This window comes from Psammomys obesus, unplaced genomic scaffold (genome assembly GCF_907164565.1).
Source record: "Psammomys obesus unplaced genomic scaffold, mPsaObe1.curated_primary_1811, whole genome shotgun sequence".
Lineage (NCBI taxonomy): Eukaryota > Metazoa > Chordata > Mammalia > Rodentia > Muridae > Psammomys > Psammomys obesus.
The window spans coordinates 12,709,899-12,730,613 of NW_026596046.1; the positions used below are offsets into that span (position 1 = coordinate 12,709,899).

The window sequence follows — 20,715 nt, forward strand, 5'->3', positions numbered from 1 at the left end:
AAACATTTGTCCGAACATAGGTAGTGCTTGAGTGTTGAGAGTTAGTTAGAGCTGGGCAGTGTGACCTCGGGCCTTCGGCTTTGTTTATTTTTCATTTTTATGGCGCAATGGCACGGTAGTGGGACCCTGCACATGTGCTAATCACTGCAGTGCGCTGCTTGTGAGCTGAGCAGTCCACAGTGAGGGCTGTTGTTCAGATCCAAGTACAAGCCAGAGGCTTACCCTGTACACGAGGAACTGGAGGTGACCTGGAGGGCACATGGGTCTGGGAGAAGCCGTCCCTACTCTCCCTCCTGCTCCCTCTCAAGGGATGGCAGATGAGTCCCTTTCTACCCAGTCTACAGGCTTCCTTGCATCCCAGTGGCCTGCCTGGAGGAGGACTCTGGCTGTATAACCTGCAGGATAGCCACAGGGAATATGTCTGGGCTAGACTGCACAGCTCAGGGTGGTCTCTGAGTCCCATTAGGAAAGAGGACATTGGACGCAGAGATAATATAATTCTATAATTTATTTGAAGGGCAATTGCTATGGAGACTCTGGTCAAAGTCCTGGGGTAATAACCAGGGCATAAGAAAAGAGATCCCATAGCAACCGGCTGATTCCTGTTCCTCCTGCCCTCTCTCACCATTTGCTTCTATTGCTTTCTTCCCCTACCATTTAAAGATGCTCATCGTGGACCGACCTGGTAGTGATTACGTGGGTGGATGGAAGTTTCTGATTCCTATAGGAATTACTGACATTAATTCTCTCTTTATTTTAAGCTGAATTTTGAAATAAGTTTTATTTATTTATTTTTTATTTTTTTATTTTCCCATCTTCACATCATTCCTAAGTCAAATGTCAGAAAGAGCAAGTGGACCAGAGAATGAATGACTGCTCTGTTTGTGGGGTTGTGCTGCTGTGTAGAACAACTCAACACACAGAGGACAGGCTGAGTCTTCCAACTGCAAGGAAGAAGCTAAGGCCTTCTGGCCTTCTCTGCTCTGGATCACCAGAGTCCAAGCTGGCTCTACCAGCCTGTGGTAGAGAGTCTGGTGGCTCTGGGCAGGGCTGAGTGAGCTCTGTGAACCCACACTGAAGGTGGCCCTGGTAGTTCTGGGTAGGGTGAGTGAGCTCTATGAACCCACAGTGAAGGTAGCTCAGGTGTTCCTGGGCAGGGTCAAGCTAAGAGTTTAGGTACTTACTTGTTTCCATAGGGAACAGTGACCCCAGCCACAGGGCCCGTGTCACAGCCCAGGAAGAGGAAAGAGACGTAGCAGGCTGTGGACACCAGGTTGACCATCATGGCCATGCGAATGGCCCCCAGGGCAGACAGGCTCAGCTTCTTCACCAAAAGGCCTCCCAGGAAGATGCCCAGGCAGGCACAGGGGATTGCCGTCATCCCTGAAGGAGCAGAGCAGTGGGATGTGAGTTAAGGAAGAGGGGCTGGTGGGTATCAACAGGCCCTGTGACTTCACATGACTCTATAGTCTTCGTGGAGGGTCTTACCTCTGTTCTCAGGGTACTCCCAGATAACAAAGGGAGACGGGTGGAAAAAAGTCAGTTACTGTGAGCCAAAATGTACACAGCTGGCACACCATACCTGGTGCTACTGAAGAGGACGTATGTACATAAGCTAATGTGGATCCAAGTAAGAGATGAATCAAGAAGGGATGAAATCCAGATTAAATATTAGGAAGCAATGATAGGATCTCTGCATTAGTCTGTCTTTTTTTTTTTTTTTTTCCTTTCTTTTTGATGTTTTGGTGTTATTCTGTCAACCAGGCTAGCCTCAAACACCTGGCAATCTTTCTACCTCACTACTCAAGTGTTGAGATTCAAGGCCTATCCTACCAGGTTCAACTGCTCTGTTAATTGTGTGGGTGTGAATATGTTTGTGTGCACGTGCTCATATGTGCTGTGTCCTGCAGAAGCTAGAGGCCAACTGCAGGTGTCATTTCCCAGGCACCCATTTTTGAGGCACCATCTCTCTTTGGCCTCTTTGTTTCTATTACTAGGGTTCTGGTCATAGAACTCAGATACTTAAGCACCTTGCCATGTGACTAACTGTGCATTCTAAGGGGACTTAAGGTCATCTGAAGGGTGTTTGGCTGGGGGATGGTTCAGTAGATACAATGGCTGCCATGCAAGCATGAGGACAGGAGTTCAGAAACCCAGAATCCACATAAATGCCAAGCAGGCCTAGTGGACCACCTGTGATCTCAGCATGCAGGGGCGGAGGTAGGATCCTGGGGGCAAGCCATAGTCAATTGACTAGTAAAAACTGGCAAAGCTCCAAGCTCAGAGAGAGGCAACCTCAAAAGATTCGGTGGAGAGTAACTCATGAGGACATTGACAGCGACATCATGCTTACACACACAGGCCCACACACTTCAGCTGAAGACAAACTTATACATGTGAACACACATGGATTCATGCCCTCCCCCGATATATAGACTTACACATGTGAACACACACGCAACACACACACACACACACACACACACACACACAGAATGTGAGAGTTTTCTCTTCCTTTTCTAATGGTGCAAGGCTGGTTCGTGGGAGGTTTCAACGCTGTTTAACCCAAAGGTTGCAGGGCTCACAAGTCTGTGGAGTACATGATTTAGACAGTTCTGCTATGCCTCAGGAATCATGTCAATCAAATCACTATGTTCTGCAGCACTTGCTGAATAATTGGCGAGTATATAGTCTCTCTCTCTCTCTCATACACAGAGCTATCTCCAAGGCAGCAGGCCTGAAACCTGTTCCCCAGGATTCCTAGAGACCCAGGGTGTTGTCAGAGAACCAAAGGACCTTGCCATTCCCATCTCCTGGCTTGCTGTGGCTCTGTTCTGATATTTCATCTAGGACGAGGCTTTAAATTACTGAGTGTCATTTATCTGCCGTGTAGATTATGCATGGCTAATTTTCCAGTCTAGGCGGCCTCCTCCCTGCCAATCAACCGACCCCCAGGTCAATTGACTACATCAACCAGCTGGTATGTGCTGAGGGAATGCAAATTAATTTTTCATATTAGGGTAAGAAAATATAATCGGGAAGGCTTAGCTTGCCAAGACACGACCATGGCCATGCTTAAAACAAGACATGGACCCAAGTGTCACTGGTTTTTTCAGACATCTGGGCTTAGTTTCCAGGCCTTGGTAATGAATGCGGACATCATGACCTTGTTCTTTGTGCCTCCATCCACAGCCCATGACACAGGCCCCCCCCAACAACACCTGGTTTTCTAACTCTCTCTCCATGGTAAAATCTAGGTGCCCAGGGTGCTGCAGCTTTTGTGTATGTATTGGTTCTACTCCTAGGATGCTCCTGTCCATCTTTCCTTGGCTGACCTTCCCACCTCTTTGAAGAGGCTTCATCGACCCCCACTCTTCTGGTGACATGGAAAGAGGACTTAAGATGGATCAGAGGATTAAAAGTGAGAGGACCAGAGTCGGGATCTCAGATGCTAGCTAGAAGCCGGGCAGGTGGTGGCCCACCTATTGTCGCACACCTAGGAGGAAGAGAGGGGATGTCCGAGGCAAACTGTCCAGGTACACTAGCTGGCAATGAGGAGCTCTGGCTTCTGTGACAGTGTCCTGTTATCCCCTGTCTGCATTCCTGTTTCCATGGCTCTACCTGCCTCTAAAGCTGCCGTGTTTATTTTTGCCCACCCTGTTTCTTGCTCTCTCCATCAGCATGAAGTTTGCACAAGGAAGGGCACCCTTCAGGTACCATTTAGTCCCGCCCAATTCTAACACAACACCCTTTACTGGATAGCATTCAGGCAGCCCTTCGAGAACGAGTGAGTCTGCGAGCAGGCTGGGTCTGTGTGAGTAAGCCTTGGTGACAACCTGCCCACTCCCAGAGAGCACCCTGGGCTTTGTTTCATTTTCTGGTTGAGACAGTGGGGGGTGTCACCTGGTGATGACAGTAACCATGGCAACAACAGGCAACAACAGGATTTCAGCACCTTTTCTCCCAGTCACTATTAGCTTCCCCTTTTCTTCCTTCCTGATGTGTGCACATGTCCTTAGCACCCCTGGCCGTTGTCAGAAATTCTCAGGACCAAAACCTCATCCTCATTAGATTAACTTATGGACATTGAGCCCTTGTAATCTGCACTCATAAATCAATGTCATCAGCCCCTGGACAGTCTACACTCTTTCTCTCTGAACTCTGACCCATCCTCTGATGACGCTGTGGGTGGCCCACAGCCTTGAACGCACAGATTGGACAACTGCATGCACATCATCTTCCAGGAGTGCGGGGAAGATTCTGAGAGCATCTCTCTCCATTAGCCCCCCTCAGTGCCCCCTGCCAGCTCCTCCTGCAGTGAGCTCTCCCCACGACACCCTGACTAGATCTTTGCTGTGTGGGACAAGAGATGCTTGCTGCCTGCCTGCCCTGAGACTGTGAGGAAGCCCCGCCCCTTCTTTCTTCCCACCTTGTTAAGCGCTCTAACAAGCAGGAATCACCAGGAAACAAACAGATTCGAGGCTGTGGAATTGTTTTTCTGACCTTCTGCCCCGGAGACTATTGATTTGTTTGTCGATAGAAAACTTAGGCATTTCTTCTAAAATAGGATCTGGCTCTGAAGATTCAACTGTGCAGGCACAATCAAAATGGAAGATGCAGCAGAAGAGAAACCAGGAGGTGGGAGATAAACCCTGGGGTGCTGGAGGTTCAAACCCCAGATCCTAAAGACAACAAAGACTGTAGCTTCCATTAAAGGGAGAGGTGTTTTTCTCCTCTCTCCTGCAAATACTAAAAAGCTGTTTGAATTTTACTCATACTCACTAAAGAGTGGGTGGCAAGAATGACTAGTGTAAAAAAAAAAAAAAAGAAAGAAAAAACAAACTGCAGACTGCATTCCCTAAACATTTCCAGAAACAAACAAACAAACAAACAAAAAAAAACAAAAACACTCTGGCATTTTTTATGATGGCCAGGGTTTAAGTTTCTTTTTAAACTGAGATGTAATATCCTGTTATATCACACAGACCACCCTGGTGAAGTTTCCAATATGCAGACACCCCCAGAACCAGCACTCAGGTCAAGGTTAACACAATCCCAGATGCTTTGTGCTTGGGAATGCTCGATCCCTGGCACTTTCACAAGAGCCAGGAGCAGGGCCACACACCTGGAACCCCAGAGCTGGGTTGTAGGGGACAGGTGGAGCCCAGTTGCATGCTGGCCAGCAGGTCCAGTGTGAGAGAGACTCTGCATCAAAAACTAAGGTGGAGAGGGGCTGAAGAAGCAGCTGTCTGCTTGCGATTGACCCTGGCCGCCACATGCACGTATGAATGTGTACCTGTATACACATAACACACGCACAGCATACATCTACACAGGCATGCACGCACACACATACACAGCTGCTGACGAGTCTCTTGGGTACCTCCCCATGGCTGTAACCTTCAAGGACAACTGTGGCTCTGGCTTCTTTTACCTTAATTGACAATTCATCTTTTTTTTTTTTTTTTTTTTTTAAGTTCCATAAATACATTCTCTTTGTGTGTGACATCTTTCAACTCGTATCTATTCACTAGGAAGCCTGGGTATAAATTTGTCCTCTCCAGAGCTGCATGGTATAGAATGAACAGTCTATAGTTTATTTACCCATTCTGCTGTAGACAGACATTTGGGTTAGTTCCAGTTTGGGATAATTATGCATAAAGCTGCTCTGAACGTCGTTATATATGCATATGTAAATGAGTGGACCTAAACACTCGATTCTGTTGGATAAGTGCCCAGAAATGGAACTGATGGATCACAGCCCAGGCATATGCTGAGCTTTAATGGGTGCTGCAAAACCTGCCTAAAGCAGAGGCTCCCTTGTGTATTCTCACTGCAGTGTGGGTTCCAGTTCCTCCTTACTCTCCCCAGCCAGCGCTCAGTGCTGTCATCTGGTCAGTGTGTCATGGTGCTCCCTTGAGGTTTCAATCTGCATTTCCCTCATCACTCATGCCGGACAGCATCCTTCACATTCATTGGCCATTTTGTGAAGCAAGGGGGTGAATTTTTCTTTCTCTCCCTCTATGTCTCTGTCTCTCTGTGTGTCTCCCTCTCTCTCTCAGTGTATGTCTGACTCTGTATGCCCGTCTGTGTGTGTGTGTGTGTGTGTGTGTGTGTGCGCACACGTGTGCATGTGGTGTGTGTATGCGTGAACATGTATTTGTGTGCTTGCACAGGTGCACATGGATATGTGGAGGCTGGGGCTGACGTCAGTACCTTTATCTATGGATTTCCACTTCGCTTACTTTTTGAAAAAAGTTGTTACGTATATGGACATTTTTGCCTGCGTGTATGCTTGTGTACTGTGTGCAGGCCTGATGCCCACAGGCCAGAAGAGAGCACTGCATCCCTTGGAACGAGATTTTGGCAGTTTTGAGCTACCATGTGGGTAATTTGTCCTGGGTCCTATGAAAGAGCAGCCAGTGACCTTGACCATGGAGCCATCTCTCAAACCCCTCCACCCTAATTTTTGAGATGAAGTAGCTCACTGAACTCAAGAGTTTACCCATTGTCTAGACTGGTTGGCTGTGACCTCCAGGGATCTGCCTGCCTTCCCTTTCCACAAACATAAGATTATGGATGTGCGCTGCCTTGCCAGCCTTTTAAGTAGGTGCTCACATCCATATACTCATGCAGCAGGGACTTTACCAATTGGATTATTTATTTCTACAACCCAAGGAAGATTTTCTGTCAAAGCTGTATTATTTTTATTTTAGGTATGCATGCTTTGCCTGAATATATATGTATGCACCATGGTTATTCCAGGTACCTGTAGGTTAGAAGAGTGTGTGAGATCCTTTTGAATTAGAGTTATGGATGGCTGTGTGCCACCATGTGGGTGCTAGGCATCAAACCCAGGTCCTCTGTAAGAGCAACAAGTGCTCTTAACTGCAGAGCCATATCTCCAGCTCTACCCCAGGAGATGTTAAAGGGTAAGACAAGAACACACCACCCTCCTATTCTTTTCAGCAAACAATATGATTACCACTTGACAAAAAAGATGAAATCTAGGGGTTGGAACCCTCTGCCACTTGGCTATGTACTCATGGCCGTCCTCTGCCCTTTCAGAGGAACCGTTGAGCTCTCTATCAGGGCTGTCCATTCAGATTCCCTATCTCTTCTGCAATACCCTTCTGTTTCACTGCTTAGAAATCCAATTCTGCCTTCAGTGTTCTAAAATTCTATTCTATTAACCAAGATCCTTCTTAAGTCCTCAACTGAATGCAGGACAGTATCAATTATGTTCTATCCCTAGCAAATTTAAATCAGGACTCATCATAGTCAACTCTTCCCTCCTCCTCAACTGCTTTGGTTTTGCTATAGCTAGTCAACTTCTGAGACAATCCACTCCACTAAGGCAGCCTATTGGTCATATGAAGACTGCAGAATAAATTCCTTCCATATGAAAAGCAGACTAAGATATACTCTGTGGACACATTCTTTATTCTACCTCAGCAATGCTGTTTTTTATGGGGCCAGATTAGGTTTTTTGTTTGTTTGTTTTGTTTTTAAGCTCAACTTAAAATGATCAGAAGTAGATGCCTGGTGAGAAGAACAATAAAGCCTCACCTCACCTTAGGAAAAATTCTGTGATCCATTAGTTATGCCCACCATGGGCAAGGACATCAGCATGGGCATGCCTTCTTAACTTTACTGATTGATTGACTGAGTGATTGGTTTTTCAAGACAGGGTTACTCTGTGTAGCCTTGGCTGTCCTGGACTCACTTTGTGGACCAGGCTGGCCTTTAACTAACAGGCCATCCTGCCTCCCTGAGGGCTGGGATTACAGGCATGCAACACCGCGTCCGGCTTCTTAACTTTATTTTAAAACATATTACTGCACATGTGTATGATTAAAAAAAAAACTACCAATCTTTTAAGATGGACTTTGGTTGCTTTCTCTCGTCATATGTACTTCAAAACTTCCCATTCGTATCAGTCAAGAGGCTTCCTGACCTCTCCCAATGTTTTGTACATATACCGTGTATTTTTGTTCTTTATGACAATGTGTTTTGTTTTCCTACTTTAGTATTATTATTCTGCCTGTGTGTGCCATGGTACCCGTGTGGTCAGAGGACAATTTTCGAAGTTGACTCTCTCCTCTAACCATGGGTTCTGGAGTATTGAACTTGGGTCATCAGACTTGATCAACAGATATTTTCCCTCATGAGCCATCTCACTGGCCCTATAGTATGTTTTGAATAATTACTCAAGTGCAAAAAAAAAAAAAAATCTCAATCTGAAATTCCTTGTGTGGAAAGGGCCACATGTACACCACTGCTATTGGCTTAGGTTAGCCCTGTGCTCTTTTTGGACCTCCGAGCATTTGAGTATGTAGGTGTGACAGGAGGGCAATCAGACTCACTCACCGAGCAGCTGGTTGGCAGAGGAAGTGGTGAGGTTAAATTGCTGTTCCAGGTACTTGCCCAGGAAGGCAGCAAAGCCTGCCACCACAGCGATCTCCATGCAAGCAGCCAGGACAATGCAGGTGAACACAGGGTTCGAGAGCAGATGCTTGGTGACCTTGGGGATCACTGTGGGAGGGACAGAAAGCACGGTCAAGGTCATACATGTTGAGTGCCTACTTTTAGACCGCCTTAAATCCCTCCCTGATGCATTCTCATCTGTTTCTTTAAACAACACTGAGAGGGGCAGCACCTGGTGGCCCAGGCCAGAATCTATATCTTGTACATCATTTGTAACCAAAACTCTGGCTTCCAAGAGCACACCAACATCCCACAAATTAAGCCATCTTCTACTCAAACAGGCCACTCTGCCTGACTTGTATTCCGCAGCTTCAGGGGTTCAAGTCGAATATCTCTTAAGCAAGTACAAGTTGTTTTGTTGTCCCTTACTTCACTCCAAAATGAAATTGTTTTTGGATTTTATTTTCAAAAGGTAAACTGTAACATACAGATTATAAATTTTATACATCCAAATATTTAAGTATATGTCAATGTGCCTAAAACTATGCCCTGGATGTATACCGAGAGGATATGTTTAACACCATTTCTTTCTTGACACAAGAAACAAACCAAACTTTGGGCAGAGTGCTGGAAATCTTATGGAAGAAGAGGGAAACAGAAAGACCTGGAGGGGACAGGAGCACCACAAGGAGAACAACAGAGCCAAAAAACCTGGGCCCAGGGGCCCCTGCAGAGACCCATACTCCAAACAAGGACCATGCATAGAGAAGGCCTAGACCCCCTGTTCAGATGAAGCTCATAGGCTGCTCAGTTTCCAAGTGGGTTCCCTAGTAAAGGGTACAGGGGCTGCCTCTGACATGAACTCAGTGGCTGGCTCTTTGATCATCTCCCCTTGGGGGGGTACAGCCTTGCCAGGCCACAGAAGAAGACAATGCAGCCAGTCCTAATGAGACCTAATAGGCTAGGGTCAGATAGAAGGGGAGGAGGACCTTCCCTATCAGTGGACTGGGGGAGGGGCACGGAGGAAAAGAGGGAGAGAGAGTGGGACTGGGAGGAGATGAGGGAGGGGGCTGCAGCAAGGATACAAAGTGAATAAATGGTAATAAATAAATAAAATAAAAATTAAATTTAAAAAGAAATGAATGAAGCTCTCCTCCTTACAAATAGGTGTGAGCAAATCAAGCCCTCTGCACCCTGATCAGCTCTTACCTGCAGGGCAGGAGCATCCCATGGGGGTCTGAGCTATCAACCTTGATTCGCTCACACCTTACATAATAACTACTGGGATCAGCTTGGGTTTTCCTCTCTCTCTCTCTCTCTCTCTCTCTCTCTCTCTCTCTCTCTGCTCAAAGTCCACAGCAGGGAGTCCCTAGCATATAGTCTGGTCCTAGGGCTTTCGGTTTACTTCATGGTGCTGGGATGGTTCCAGGACGCTCTGCCCTTCCCTCCATTCCCACACTATTCCTCTCCTGGCTACATCCATGTCTTACATAAAACTTTCTTTATCTAGTGTAATGCTCTTCTCCTAGACTTTTTAAACATGTTCCCTACCTCCCAGATGGGCTTTCCTCATTGTCCAGCCTAACTGGGAAGAGGCTCCCAGACAGCTGCAGATGCTTAAGGATCCATAATACTTGGCTTTGGTCATCCACACTTATGTCCCATGGTACATCTCACAGGCCCGATAGCAGTTTGAGACTGTTGAATGATGCTTCCATCTTGTTTAATTCACTCTTATTTTCCTTACAGTATGGCTTCATGAGCCACCGAAGCTCCCTCTCACATTGATGCTTTTTAACAACTGGAGATTTGTTTTTGTACTTTGAAAGTCATTAGAATTCTTGGCACAGGGTCTTTAACCAGCTTTCTATGCTTTGGTGATATAACCTGTCTTTTCTATAAATAGTAAGGATGGAGGTGAAATAAAGGTTGCTGCAAGCATTGTCCAAGTGGTGTGCCTGTGATTAGACTTGGGGCCTGCTGGGAATGGGGCTCAGTTGGTAGAGTGGCTTGCCCAGCAGGAACATAGCCCTGGGTTTGATCTCCAGGGCTGCACAAAACAGGTATGGTGGCACAGGCTGTAATCTCAGTCCTGTCTCTTCAGCAGTGACACCTTTACTCTAGTGTGTGTGTGTATGTGTGTGTGTATGCAGGTTTATGTGTATTAAGATATGTATATGGAGGTCAGAGGTCAGCCTTGGGTGTCAGTCCTGCCTTTCACTTTGAGACAGAGTCATCTCCCCATTGTCTTCCTACCACAGATGCCAGCCTGCAGAAGTGCTGGGGATTCTCCTGTCTCTGCCTCCCATCTCCATGATATTAAACACTTGTGCTGTTCATCCTGCTTTTATGTAGGTTCTGGGGATTCAAACTCAGGTCCTTATACTTTCATAGTAAGTGCTTTTATCCACAAACCATCTCCTCAGTCCTAATACCTTTACTTATTTTTCTGTCTTTTCTGGACACCAGAATCTATACATGCTGAAATCTGTTATATAGAATAGTATACCATTTGTCTATAACTCACGCCCATTCTCTCAGATGACCTTATGTCACCTCTAAACAACTTACATCAAGTACAAGATAAATGCTGTACTAGTAGTTGCTAGAGCACATATTTAAGGGGCTTATGAAAGGACACAATTTGTACTTGTTCAGTACAGATGCAGTGTTTCATGGAATACATTTCAATAAGCAATTGCTTAGGTCTGTAGATATAGAACTTTACACAGATGGAAGCCAGTGGTATTTGCAAAATAATTAACCAAATATAGCTGATTCATTAAGTGCCATGGCTTAAGACAGACTGATTTTGAGTAATCCAAAGATAAGTCTTAGGTAAATCATAAATGCTTTTCTAATAATAGTAAGGATGGAGGTGAAATATAGGTTGCTGCAAACATTGTTCAAGTGGTATGCCTGTGATTAGACTTGGGGCCTGCTGGGAATGGGGCTCAGTTGGTAGAGTGGCTTGCCCAGCATGCACATAGCCCTGGGTTTGATCTCCAGGGCTGCACAAAACAGGTATGGTGGCCCTTGTGAGGTAGAAGCAGGAAGATCATAGTTCAAGGTTCTCCTCAGATACATAACATGTTTGAGGCCAGCCTAAGATACAGGAGATCCTGTCTCAAAAAGGCGGGGGGGGGAGGGTATATTTTTATTTTGCTATACTCCTATTACTAATAAAAATGAGGACTAGTGATAGGGTGTGTTTCTCTCGGTGCATGTGGAAAAGATCAGACACAGACTCATAGGGAGTTGGACTAAGTAATAGAAAAGGCCAATAAGTAAACAGGTAGGCTGAGAGCCTAACCCTGCACTCTGAGGTGATGAATTAGCCAGCTGTCCTACAGAAAAGAGCTAATTACACAGCCACAACCACATCTCCTAGGAGATGAAACCTCCAAATGGCCCATCTAATTAGAATAAAATAATAATAGGAGACACATAAGTTTTTAATAACGTTAACAGACAAGCTCCATGCATCAAAATGACAGAACAATAGGCTAGGGACTGGCAGACATACAAAACTTAAAATTTATCAGCTCTGGGAAAGATATCAAGTTTCCAAAGGGAAACTCTCCAGAGAGGAGGAGGATTGAAGGGTTTAGTTACAGCACTGGGCTGGACCAGATGACTGGAAGCTCAGGATTACTGTGGGCTGAGTCCTGGATCTCATGTCCAAAGGGATAAAGACAGTAACCAGCGTTGGTGGCCTCGGCTTTTCTACAAATGTTTCTGAGGCTTTTGAAAGGCAGCATTAGGGTTAACTGAAAGCACAACAAAATTAAAGCCAAAATTTTACAAAGGGTATGCACAGAGGCAGTAGACAAACAGCCTCCAGTCCTTGGACTTTGTGCCTGTACACTGTGCTAAAGAGTTTCCTGTTCTTTATGGGCATGCTGTGTGAATACTTTACAGGCCTTTAAACATTTATGGCAATCTGACTTTTTAGAAGTATCATTTCAAATAAATGCCTGGGAGTGTTTGCTTTTAAAATCTGTGTTTAAATGTTAAGAAACTTTCCTTTGTTAAATCCATATTGTTTTAAAGTATTGTTCAAATACTCAGAGAACTGTTGACTCCTCCGTGTTTAAAATACGGCTTAACAAATACAGAATCATGGAGTGCAGTGGGCATAAACAGAGGGTGATCTGTTCTTCACTGGCAAAGGTGTCGTGGGTATTAAGACTCCATCACGGTCGATCACTGTTGATGAGCCAAGGCAAATTTGAGACAGTGTGTGCCAAGCACGAGGCTACCGGGCAGCCAGGATAAGGTTCTGGAAGACTATAGCCACAGACTGCAGAGAGAGCAGTATGGATCACACTGCAATCACAGCATCTACTTGGAGTGGGCGAGTATGAACACCAAAGTCCTGACTGATTCTACACAAGAGCAGACACAACTGTTACTTGGTCACTGTGCTCTTTTGGAATGATGACCTCTAGATCCTGGAAGCACCTCCAGCAGCGAAGCGGCAGGCTTAGGTCAATCCAGGTAGATGACTCTCCACCATGCTTTCTCTGTCGGCTTATTTGCCTCAGTTGGAGTGCAGTCTCTGCCGAGTGGGACTCCAGAAGAATGGAAGGCTTCACATGCTGCCTGGTTACACCACCAGGAGCCCCTGACAGCAAAGTGTATCTGGCTCCAAAATGACATTGACAATGTTCTGAGTCAATTATCACATCCCTTTAGATTTCATCACTGCCTTAAACTTCATCATAATCTTCACGATCTGTTTGCGGGTAGCAAGGGCATTGGTTCCATGAAGGCAGCTTCAGTTAATAGGACATTTCTGTACTCCTATGAGGTTTTTAATTACTCTGGAGTTCATTCCATTCTGCAGGAAGGGCTCCTTGTTAAGACAGGAGTCTTCCTGCTTGTCTTAATGCCTAACGACTAATTTCTCCTTGAATTAGATGTGAACATCATTAAATTCATTGGACTGAAGGAAGGCCCAGGACACCTTATTTGCATGACCCTCTTCTCTTTGTGGCCAAGCTGATTGGCTTCCAGCAATGACAGTTTCCCCTGTCATTCCCCTGTCGTTCCACTCTCTTCCTCCCACATCCTTCCTCCCATCTACAATTTTATTGCAACAACTTGTAGCTATTAAAAGCTGATTCCATTTTTACAGGTTCAGCCCACCTTCCATACCCCAGCTTGGAAACAAAACCTTAACTAGCTTGATTGTAGGGCTGTCCTAGTGCCCAAGTGGATGGGCAAACCCATAAAAAACAATCTTTCAAGGAAGGAGTGGTCCGGACAAACAAAGACTGGTGAACCACAGCTATAACAGGCCACTGAACATCTGCATCCCCCTAAGCCATTTAATCCTCCCTTACAGTTTTAGCCTTGGTACTGGTACTGGGGGTAGAAGGGGTTTGGCTTGAATCATGCAGTTCTATCAACCGGGAAAACCTTTTCAGCTCTCTCTCTGGGAACCCACTGCTGTCACCAGTAAATAGTACAAAATTGGAAACAGCACAGGGAGCTGGCTCTGTGGAAAGCAGGCTGGCTACTGTGAGCCCTCCAAAGACATTCCTGTGGGATGGAGTATTGCTCTTCACTGTGGAGGGAAAGGACAGATTTGGGGATGTCCTGAGGACTAATGTCATCAGAACATCATCTATGTGCCAAATACCATCCTGAGTGTTCACCATTAACTAACAGACTCATAGCACAACCCTCACAGCAAACGTGATCTTGAAGCCATTGAAATACTCCATTTGCAGATGAGAAAACCAAGGGAAAGAACGGTCCTACAGTGAGAGAGGCATAGCAGAAACTCCAGCCACAGCAAATGCCACCACAGCATGCCCTTGTGACAAGTGTGCTGTTCTGTCCTGGAATCTGTGACCTACTATTTTTATTATGAAGATTAAGTAGACAGGCCAGACCTGCCAGTCAGAAGTACAGCTTCCCTCTCACAATTAACAGCAATGCAAATTCCCATTGAACCTGGGTGCCCCAGCTACTTTTTTCTATTGCTGTGTTAAGACACCATGACCAGCACAACTAATTGAAGACAGAGTTTATTTGGGGCCTAAGGTTTCAGGGTCCATGACCATTATGGCAGAGAGCATGGTGGCAGGTGGGCAGGAAGGCTTGGCACTGGGGAAGTAGCAGACAGCTCACTTCTCTTCAGACACAACCCAGAGAGGGGGTGGAGAGAGAGGGAGGGAGAGAGAGAAAAAAGGAGAGGGAGGGAAGGAAGGGAAAGAAGAGGAAGAGGGAGGGAGGGAGATAACTGGCAATGGCATGGGCTTTTAGGACATTCTCATTCATGTCATCTCACTTGCAAAAATGACCTGGTGTGGTGTGGACCTAGAAGTTAGTCCAAGATTTTTTGAGGAAAGGAGCTGAGAGAGGGTTAGGGGAGGATGAAGTAAGAGAAAGAGCTGAAGGGCTGAAGAAGCTCAGTACCATAGAAAATGGTTTGCTGAGGAAAACTGTATAAACTCAAATCAGGGGCCATGCTCGAAAGAGGCAGGTGCTGCGGGTTTAAATTCTGGATTCAAGATGACTTAGTAGGTCTGTGACTCATCCCCGGCCATCTGTGAAGATGAAAAGAGACCTGAGATCAAGAAGCATATGCTCACCAGGCAGGAGCTGAGTGAGAACCTAGACTAACGGTCAGAAGTGAGTGCAAGAGAGGAGCCCCTGGTGTTTGTACAGTGTGTTGTGGCGTCACCAGCTTGCTTTGGGAAATTCATCTCTGTACTGAGTGGAAGTTGGGAAAAGACTGGGGCAAGGGTTACCATGGCTATAGGGTGTTATGCTGAATTCCTGGGAGTCATCATTGGAGTAAGGCTTCCCAAATAGAGGTACCTCCTCCACAGAGCCAATGGACGGGTCAGGTTAGGAGTCAAGTATGCTAACTCACTACCCTTCCACGACTTGGAGGAACCCCAACATCGGTTATCATGGGGCTCTGTGGTGACCCCACTAGATTATACTCTGAGGATTATACTTTAGACTGTCTACTGAAATTGGCTTTGACTTGCTTTACTTTCATTAAGGTTTGTTGCCACAGCACTGCTCATACTGCCAGGAAAGGATGATGAGGCCAGAGTATGCAGCAATTATAACCACAACAGCCAGCCTTGTCAGGCTTCCACCGCTAGACAGGACACTGTGCTGAGGGCTTTGCATCCATCATGGTGGCAGGGAGGTTTGGCAACACCACTTCAGACACAGGCACCAGGAGCCTTTTAATTCCACCTTGCACAGGAATGCCGAGCTGAGGGGTGAAGGAGTGTAGATCTGAATTCATGTAAGACTGAATTCTAGAACACAAATTCTGAACCTCCAGGCTGATATGGGGATTTGCATCAATTGAAAAAGACAATTGTTTTTCTAAAAGCTGAGTGGTCATGAAGCATTATAGAACAGGGAGGGCCTGAGAGAACAGAGGAATGGAGAGAGCCAGGCAGATCATCAGGAATCATCATAACAGGATGGAAGGAAGAAGGAGAAAAATGGAAAAATATTAAGACGGAGGTACGAGAGTGATTCTGAGGTTAAGGGCACATCCTGGGAAAGACAGAGCATTACAACGTAGCGGTCTCCCAGCCGATTTTCCATGTGCCCAAACCAGAGTGGCCATTACTGACAACAGGGCCTAGCCTCTTTATTTGCCAGGTGAAGAGCTACCTAAGGGCAGGACTCAATAGACAAAGGCACCATGTCCCAAAGGAGAATCTGCTTAGTAAATACGGGGGGGGGGGGGGGGAAGAAGGTTAAGGAATCCAATAACTAAATGAGTGAATGAATCACAAAGGCTTGGAGGGGAACTGCTGCAGGCTTTTGAGAGACAAACGTAAACTTATGACCAAGCTAGCAGTGAAATTCTACAGGCTCCTGTCTGTGGTGGAGGTGTGACAGTTAACTTAGTCCGGGTAAATAAGGCCTTGGCTCTGGGGCCAGAAATCCAGAACATTGTCTCTTCTCACTCCCACTGACAATTCTGTAGTTATGGAGACCATTCCCTTGGTCGAGAACGGAAGAAAATCCAGGTACAAGAGGAGCCCAGTAGAGTCCAGGAATCTTCTGGAAAGAAGCACTTATCATACACTGGCCTCAGAATGGCAGTGTCTGGTTGCAGCCATGGGCCTATGGTGCACTCATTAATACAGTTGAACCTGTTCACTAGTCTTTGACCTTGACCTTTCTCCTTGCACGCTTGCAGGAAGTAGCTCTCAGGTATCCTGTCCTTAGAAGGGAACAGGGACCTTGGCAAGGTTTTCTTTCTTTGTAAGGAGAAAGTTGTGGCCTGGGTGAGCAAACAGAAAACCATCAGCCCAAAACAAACACTTAAAAAGAACCCATAGTTTGAGCTGGTGTGCACTGGCCTGGGCAGTCACAGCTGAGAACTGATTCCATGGATTCTTTTGGGACCACCAGGAGGGCCTAAGAGAAAAGGAGTGGTGGGGTCAGTCACAAGTCCGTTAAAAGCAGTAACTGTGAGCATGAGGCTGTAGCTCCACATGGGTATTAACCAGTGTTTTCCCTTTCTCCATGGATGGCCTGGGCCTACCCAGGGATGACAGAGCAGATGGGAAAAGGAGACTTGGAAGCAGCAGCTGCCTTTTCAGATACATGCCCTGTATCTTTCTAAGGCAAAGACAGCAGGAAGAAAACGACTTAGGCAATTACGAGTCGTGCAAGCAAACAGGCACCCTCACTTCACACCTGTGTCTAAAAGCTTCCTCTGAGAAAATGTACGCTGCCCTGGTGCCACACAGGGCTTGCTGGCCCTACTTCTTCTGGAAGTGAAAACTCCAGCAATGTGAGAATTCGTTCCTGGAAGGTCTCCAAAGGCAAGCAGTAACGTTCTGGTAGAGCAAGCTGGTGCACAGCCCTCCTCAGAGCCCAGCCCCTCAGCTACTTTCTACCGTGTTTGCTTGTAGCAGGCCCTCCCTTGTAGTACTCAGGTCACAGTTGGGGTCCATCCAGCCCCTGCTTATTTGTGACAGTTCCCTCAGCACTTCACTTTACTCAAATCCAACTATGGGGAGTCAGGGGCACAGCTCTGACCTGTCAGCCCTTCCTGAAGACCCAGCAAGGGTCCTCCTTGTCTCTGGCATTCATTTTCAGTTAGCAATTTACTCAGAATGGCTTCAGAGGCTTCCAGACATAGCCACACCTGAACCTCTCCTCCTCCTCCCACTCTAGGAACAGAACTTCCTGTAGGGCCCATACAAAGTGGTATTTCAAGATACCTTACAGGTGGTGTGGACACAAAATGCTGGCGGGGAAAACAAGGGCTTATAAAAGTCCAGGCACTTTTGTTTGAAGGTCAGTGCCAAGGCTTTGATGATCCATTCATAATGCAACCAGGACTTCTGAGCCGTTTCAGATACCAGACACTGCTACACAAGGGACTGTCCCCACCTGGCTTCTACCACAACCTTTTCTAAATCACATATCATAAACTCGATGCTCCTCTCCCAACCACACCTGAGCACATCTGCCTGTGCATTCTGCCTCTGCCCATGCACCCAGGACAATGCCATTGTCCTCTCCTCACATCCTCCAGGTAGGCCTTCAACGCTGAGTCTTCAAGCACGCATGCTCTATGGCCCTTAGTGCATCCTTCTGAACTTTCTGTGGTCATCTCCATCTTGTACCCTGCACTCTGGCGGCTTTTGCCAATGATCATAGAAGTAGCTTAGTCTCAGTCATACAGCTAGGAGAACTATGGATTAAAATGAAGTCATCCAGACTTTCCTTGGAGCTGGCCTTCTTAGAGCTGTTAATGTGCTGACATAAAGCATGACAATCAGATAGGGAAAGATGGCTCAGCTGGCAAAGTGCTTTCTATGCAAGCCATGTGGACTCAAGTTCAATCCCCAGCATCCATATAAAAAAGCCTGGTGTGGTGATACCTGTGTGCTGGCTAGTCTAATGTCAACTTGACACAAGCTAGTTAGAGAGGCATTTTCTTAATTGAGGTCCTCTTCCCTAATTAGTGATTGATGGAGGATGGCCCATCCCATTGTGGATGGTACCATTCCTTGTCTCGTGGTCCTTCCTGGATTCTGTAACAAAGCAGGCTGAGCAAGCCACAGGGAACAGGCCGGTAAGCAGCACCCCTCCATGCCCTTGCCATCAGCTCCTGCCTCCAGGTTCCTGCTCTGAGTTTCTGTCTTGCCTTCTTCCTTCAGTTGATGAGCAGCGATACGAAAGTATAAGCCAAACAAACCCTGTCCTCCTCATCTTGCTTTTGCTCACAGTGTTTCATCATAGCAACAGTCAACCTAAAAGGAGATACTTGTCATCCTAGCACCTGGAAGGTAGAGACAAACAGAGCTCTCCCTGTGTCTAGCCAGCCAGTCTAGATAAACCTACCAGTTCAAGGCCAGTGAGAGCCCATCTGAAAACAAAACAAAACAAAACAAAACAATAGAAAAAAACAAACAACAACAAGAACCACAGATGGCTCCAGAGGAACCACACAGGAGGTTGAACTCTGGCCTCTACATTTATGTGCGCATATGTGCATGTCCATCCACATACATGTATGGATTTGCCTTCCCCCCTAAAATCTGAGGTGGTCATAGACAGGCTTTCACTTGTTTGGTTAATCCATCCTGATATGGTTGATCTGTTTTAATGATCCTCCTCTGGGATAGGCTATCTTCTAGTTATCTCCTTTGCTTATTCATTCAACAGACATTCTGATACGCCAACCATGCCTGGCATCATGCTGGGTGCCCTCTCATGTCTCAGTGGTTTTGCTGAAACAGCCAGAGGAGAGTAGCACACTAAGGAACATGTGCCCAAATGCTGGTCGCCAGCAGGCCCTCAATAATCAAGACATTATGAACCCATTGATAAGCCTAGTCCCCGGGGAACCGTCACCATACTCCCATGACATAGTAGCATGTGGGCACAGCCTGGCTCAAGACATTTGGGAAGGTGGAATGCTTCTTTCACCATGGAGGCAAGAATGTAGAATTTCACAGTGTATCTACAGGAGGAGAGAGGTCAGCTCTGGAGACAAATTGTATAATAAGCAGAGTTCAGCAGGTAGCATGAGCCTGCTCAGACCACCGGGCTCCTTACAAACACAGCTGAGTGAGTGGTACAGGCTCCTCAATAAGATAGATGTAGCAGACACCAACTGCTGAGCTGAAAATGAATGGAAGCCTGGGCTGGAGTGGGGTCCGGCAGACCCTTTCTGACACACATGGGTCATCTGTGGGCCTGTGGTTGCACACAGACATGTGTGGCTCTTGCCACATGTTCACAGGTGGGCTATGCGAAAGGCAGAGCCTGGGTGGGTTGGAGTGGAGATGGTCAGGATGCTTCAGGAAACCAAAGCTGCACTGGACTTGGTGATGCTCCTTCTATGACACCTTCACTTCTCCCCTTACCACACCGAAGAGTGTAGTACTAGGTACCAACAAAAATGGAAGTGTCTCTACCTTCACGGAGGCACAAAGGAAGGGACCTGTCACCCACCAAAAAGTAAAATGATCAAACAAGTAATGGGAGAGATGACTAACATCAGGTGACATTTGTTGAGTGATGTAGAAACCTAATGCAGTGGAAACTCCTTGGACCCTTCAAAAGTCACCCTAGTGAAGACTCCTAGTAATGGGGGATAGATGAGGAGCCAGATAGGCCATCTTCTATAGCCAGGCAAGGCTCCCAGCAGTGGGACTGGGACTCCAAACCAGCCACCTAACATTCACCCTACAATCTGTCCTGCCTGGGGTAATGGAGGTGCAGAACTTGTGGGAATGGCCAATCAATGACAGGTTCAACTTGAGGCCCACACCACGAGAGGAGGCCCACACCTGTCATTGCATGAAGGGTCAGGGACCAGAGGCTGGATATCCCAGAGAACTAGAACCAAACACAAATGGCAAACAACAACAGCAAACAAAACAAGTGATTCCTAATGCTTTTCAGCTATATCATAGATTGGAGCCTAGCCCAATCATCAGAAAGGCTTCCTCCAGGGATTGATGGGAGCACATACAGATACCCAGAGCCAAACATTAGGCAGAGCCAGGGGAACCCTGCAGAAGTGGGAGAGGAGGATTATAAGTATCAGAGGGGTCTAGGATAAAAGGAGGACCGGGCCCACGGAATCCACTGAGCAAGGCTCATAGGGGCTCACAGAGACTGAAGCAACAATCATGAATGCTGCGTGGGTATGAGCTAGGCCCTTTGCAAATACAACATTATGGTTATGTTGCCTGGGGTTCTTGTGGGACTCCTGCTGGTGGGAGTGGGGATTGTCTCTGACTCTTTTACTTGCTTCTTGGGACC

At 46.6% G+C, this 20,715-nt stretch overlaps 1 protein-coding gene across 3 annotated transcripts in view; it reads right to left on the reverse strand.

Moving 5' to 3' along the window:
* The window catches only part of Slco3a1 (solute carrier organic anion transporter family member 3A1), a 279,274-nt gene that overhangs the window by 39,313 nt on the left and 219,246 nt on the right, over positions 1-20,715 (reverse strand). For all 3 annotated transcript variants that reach the window (XM_055623272.1, XM_055623273.1, XM_055623271.1), the window contains exons 5-6: positions 8,371-8,535; positions 1,185-1,383 (exon numbers count right to left, since the gene is read on the reverse strand). In XM_055623272.1, coding sequence (XP_055479247.1) covers positions 1,185-1,383; positions 8,371-8,535 — 364 coding nt within the window. The remainder of the gene's footprint in view (positions 1-1,184; positions 1,384-8,370; positions 8,536-20,715) is intronic.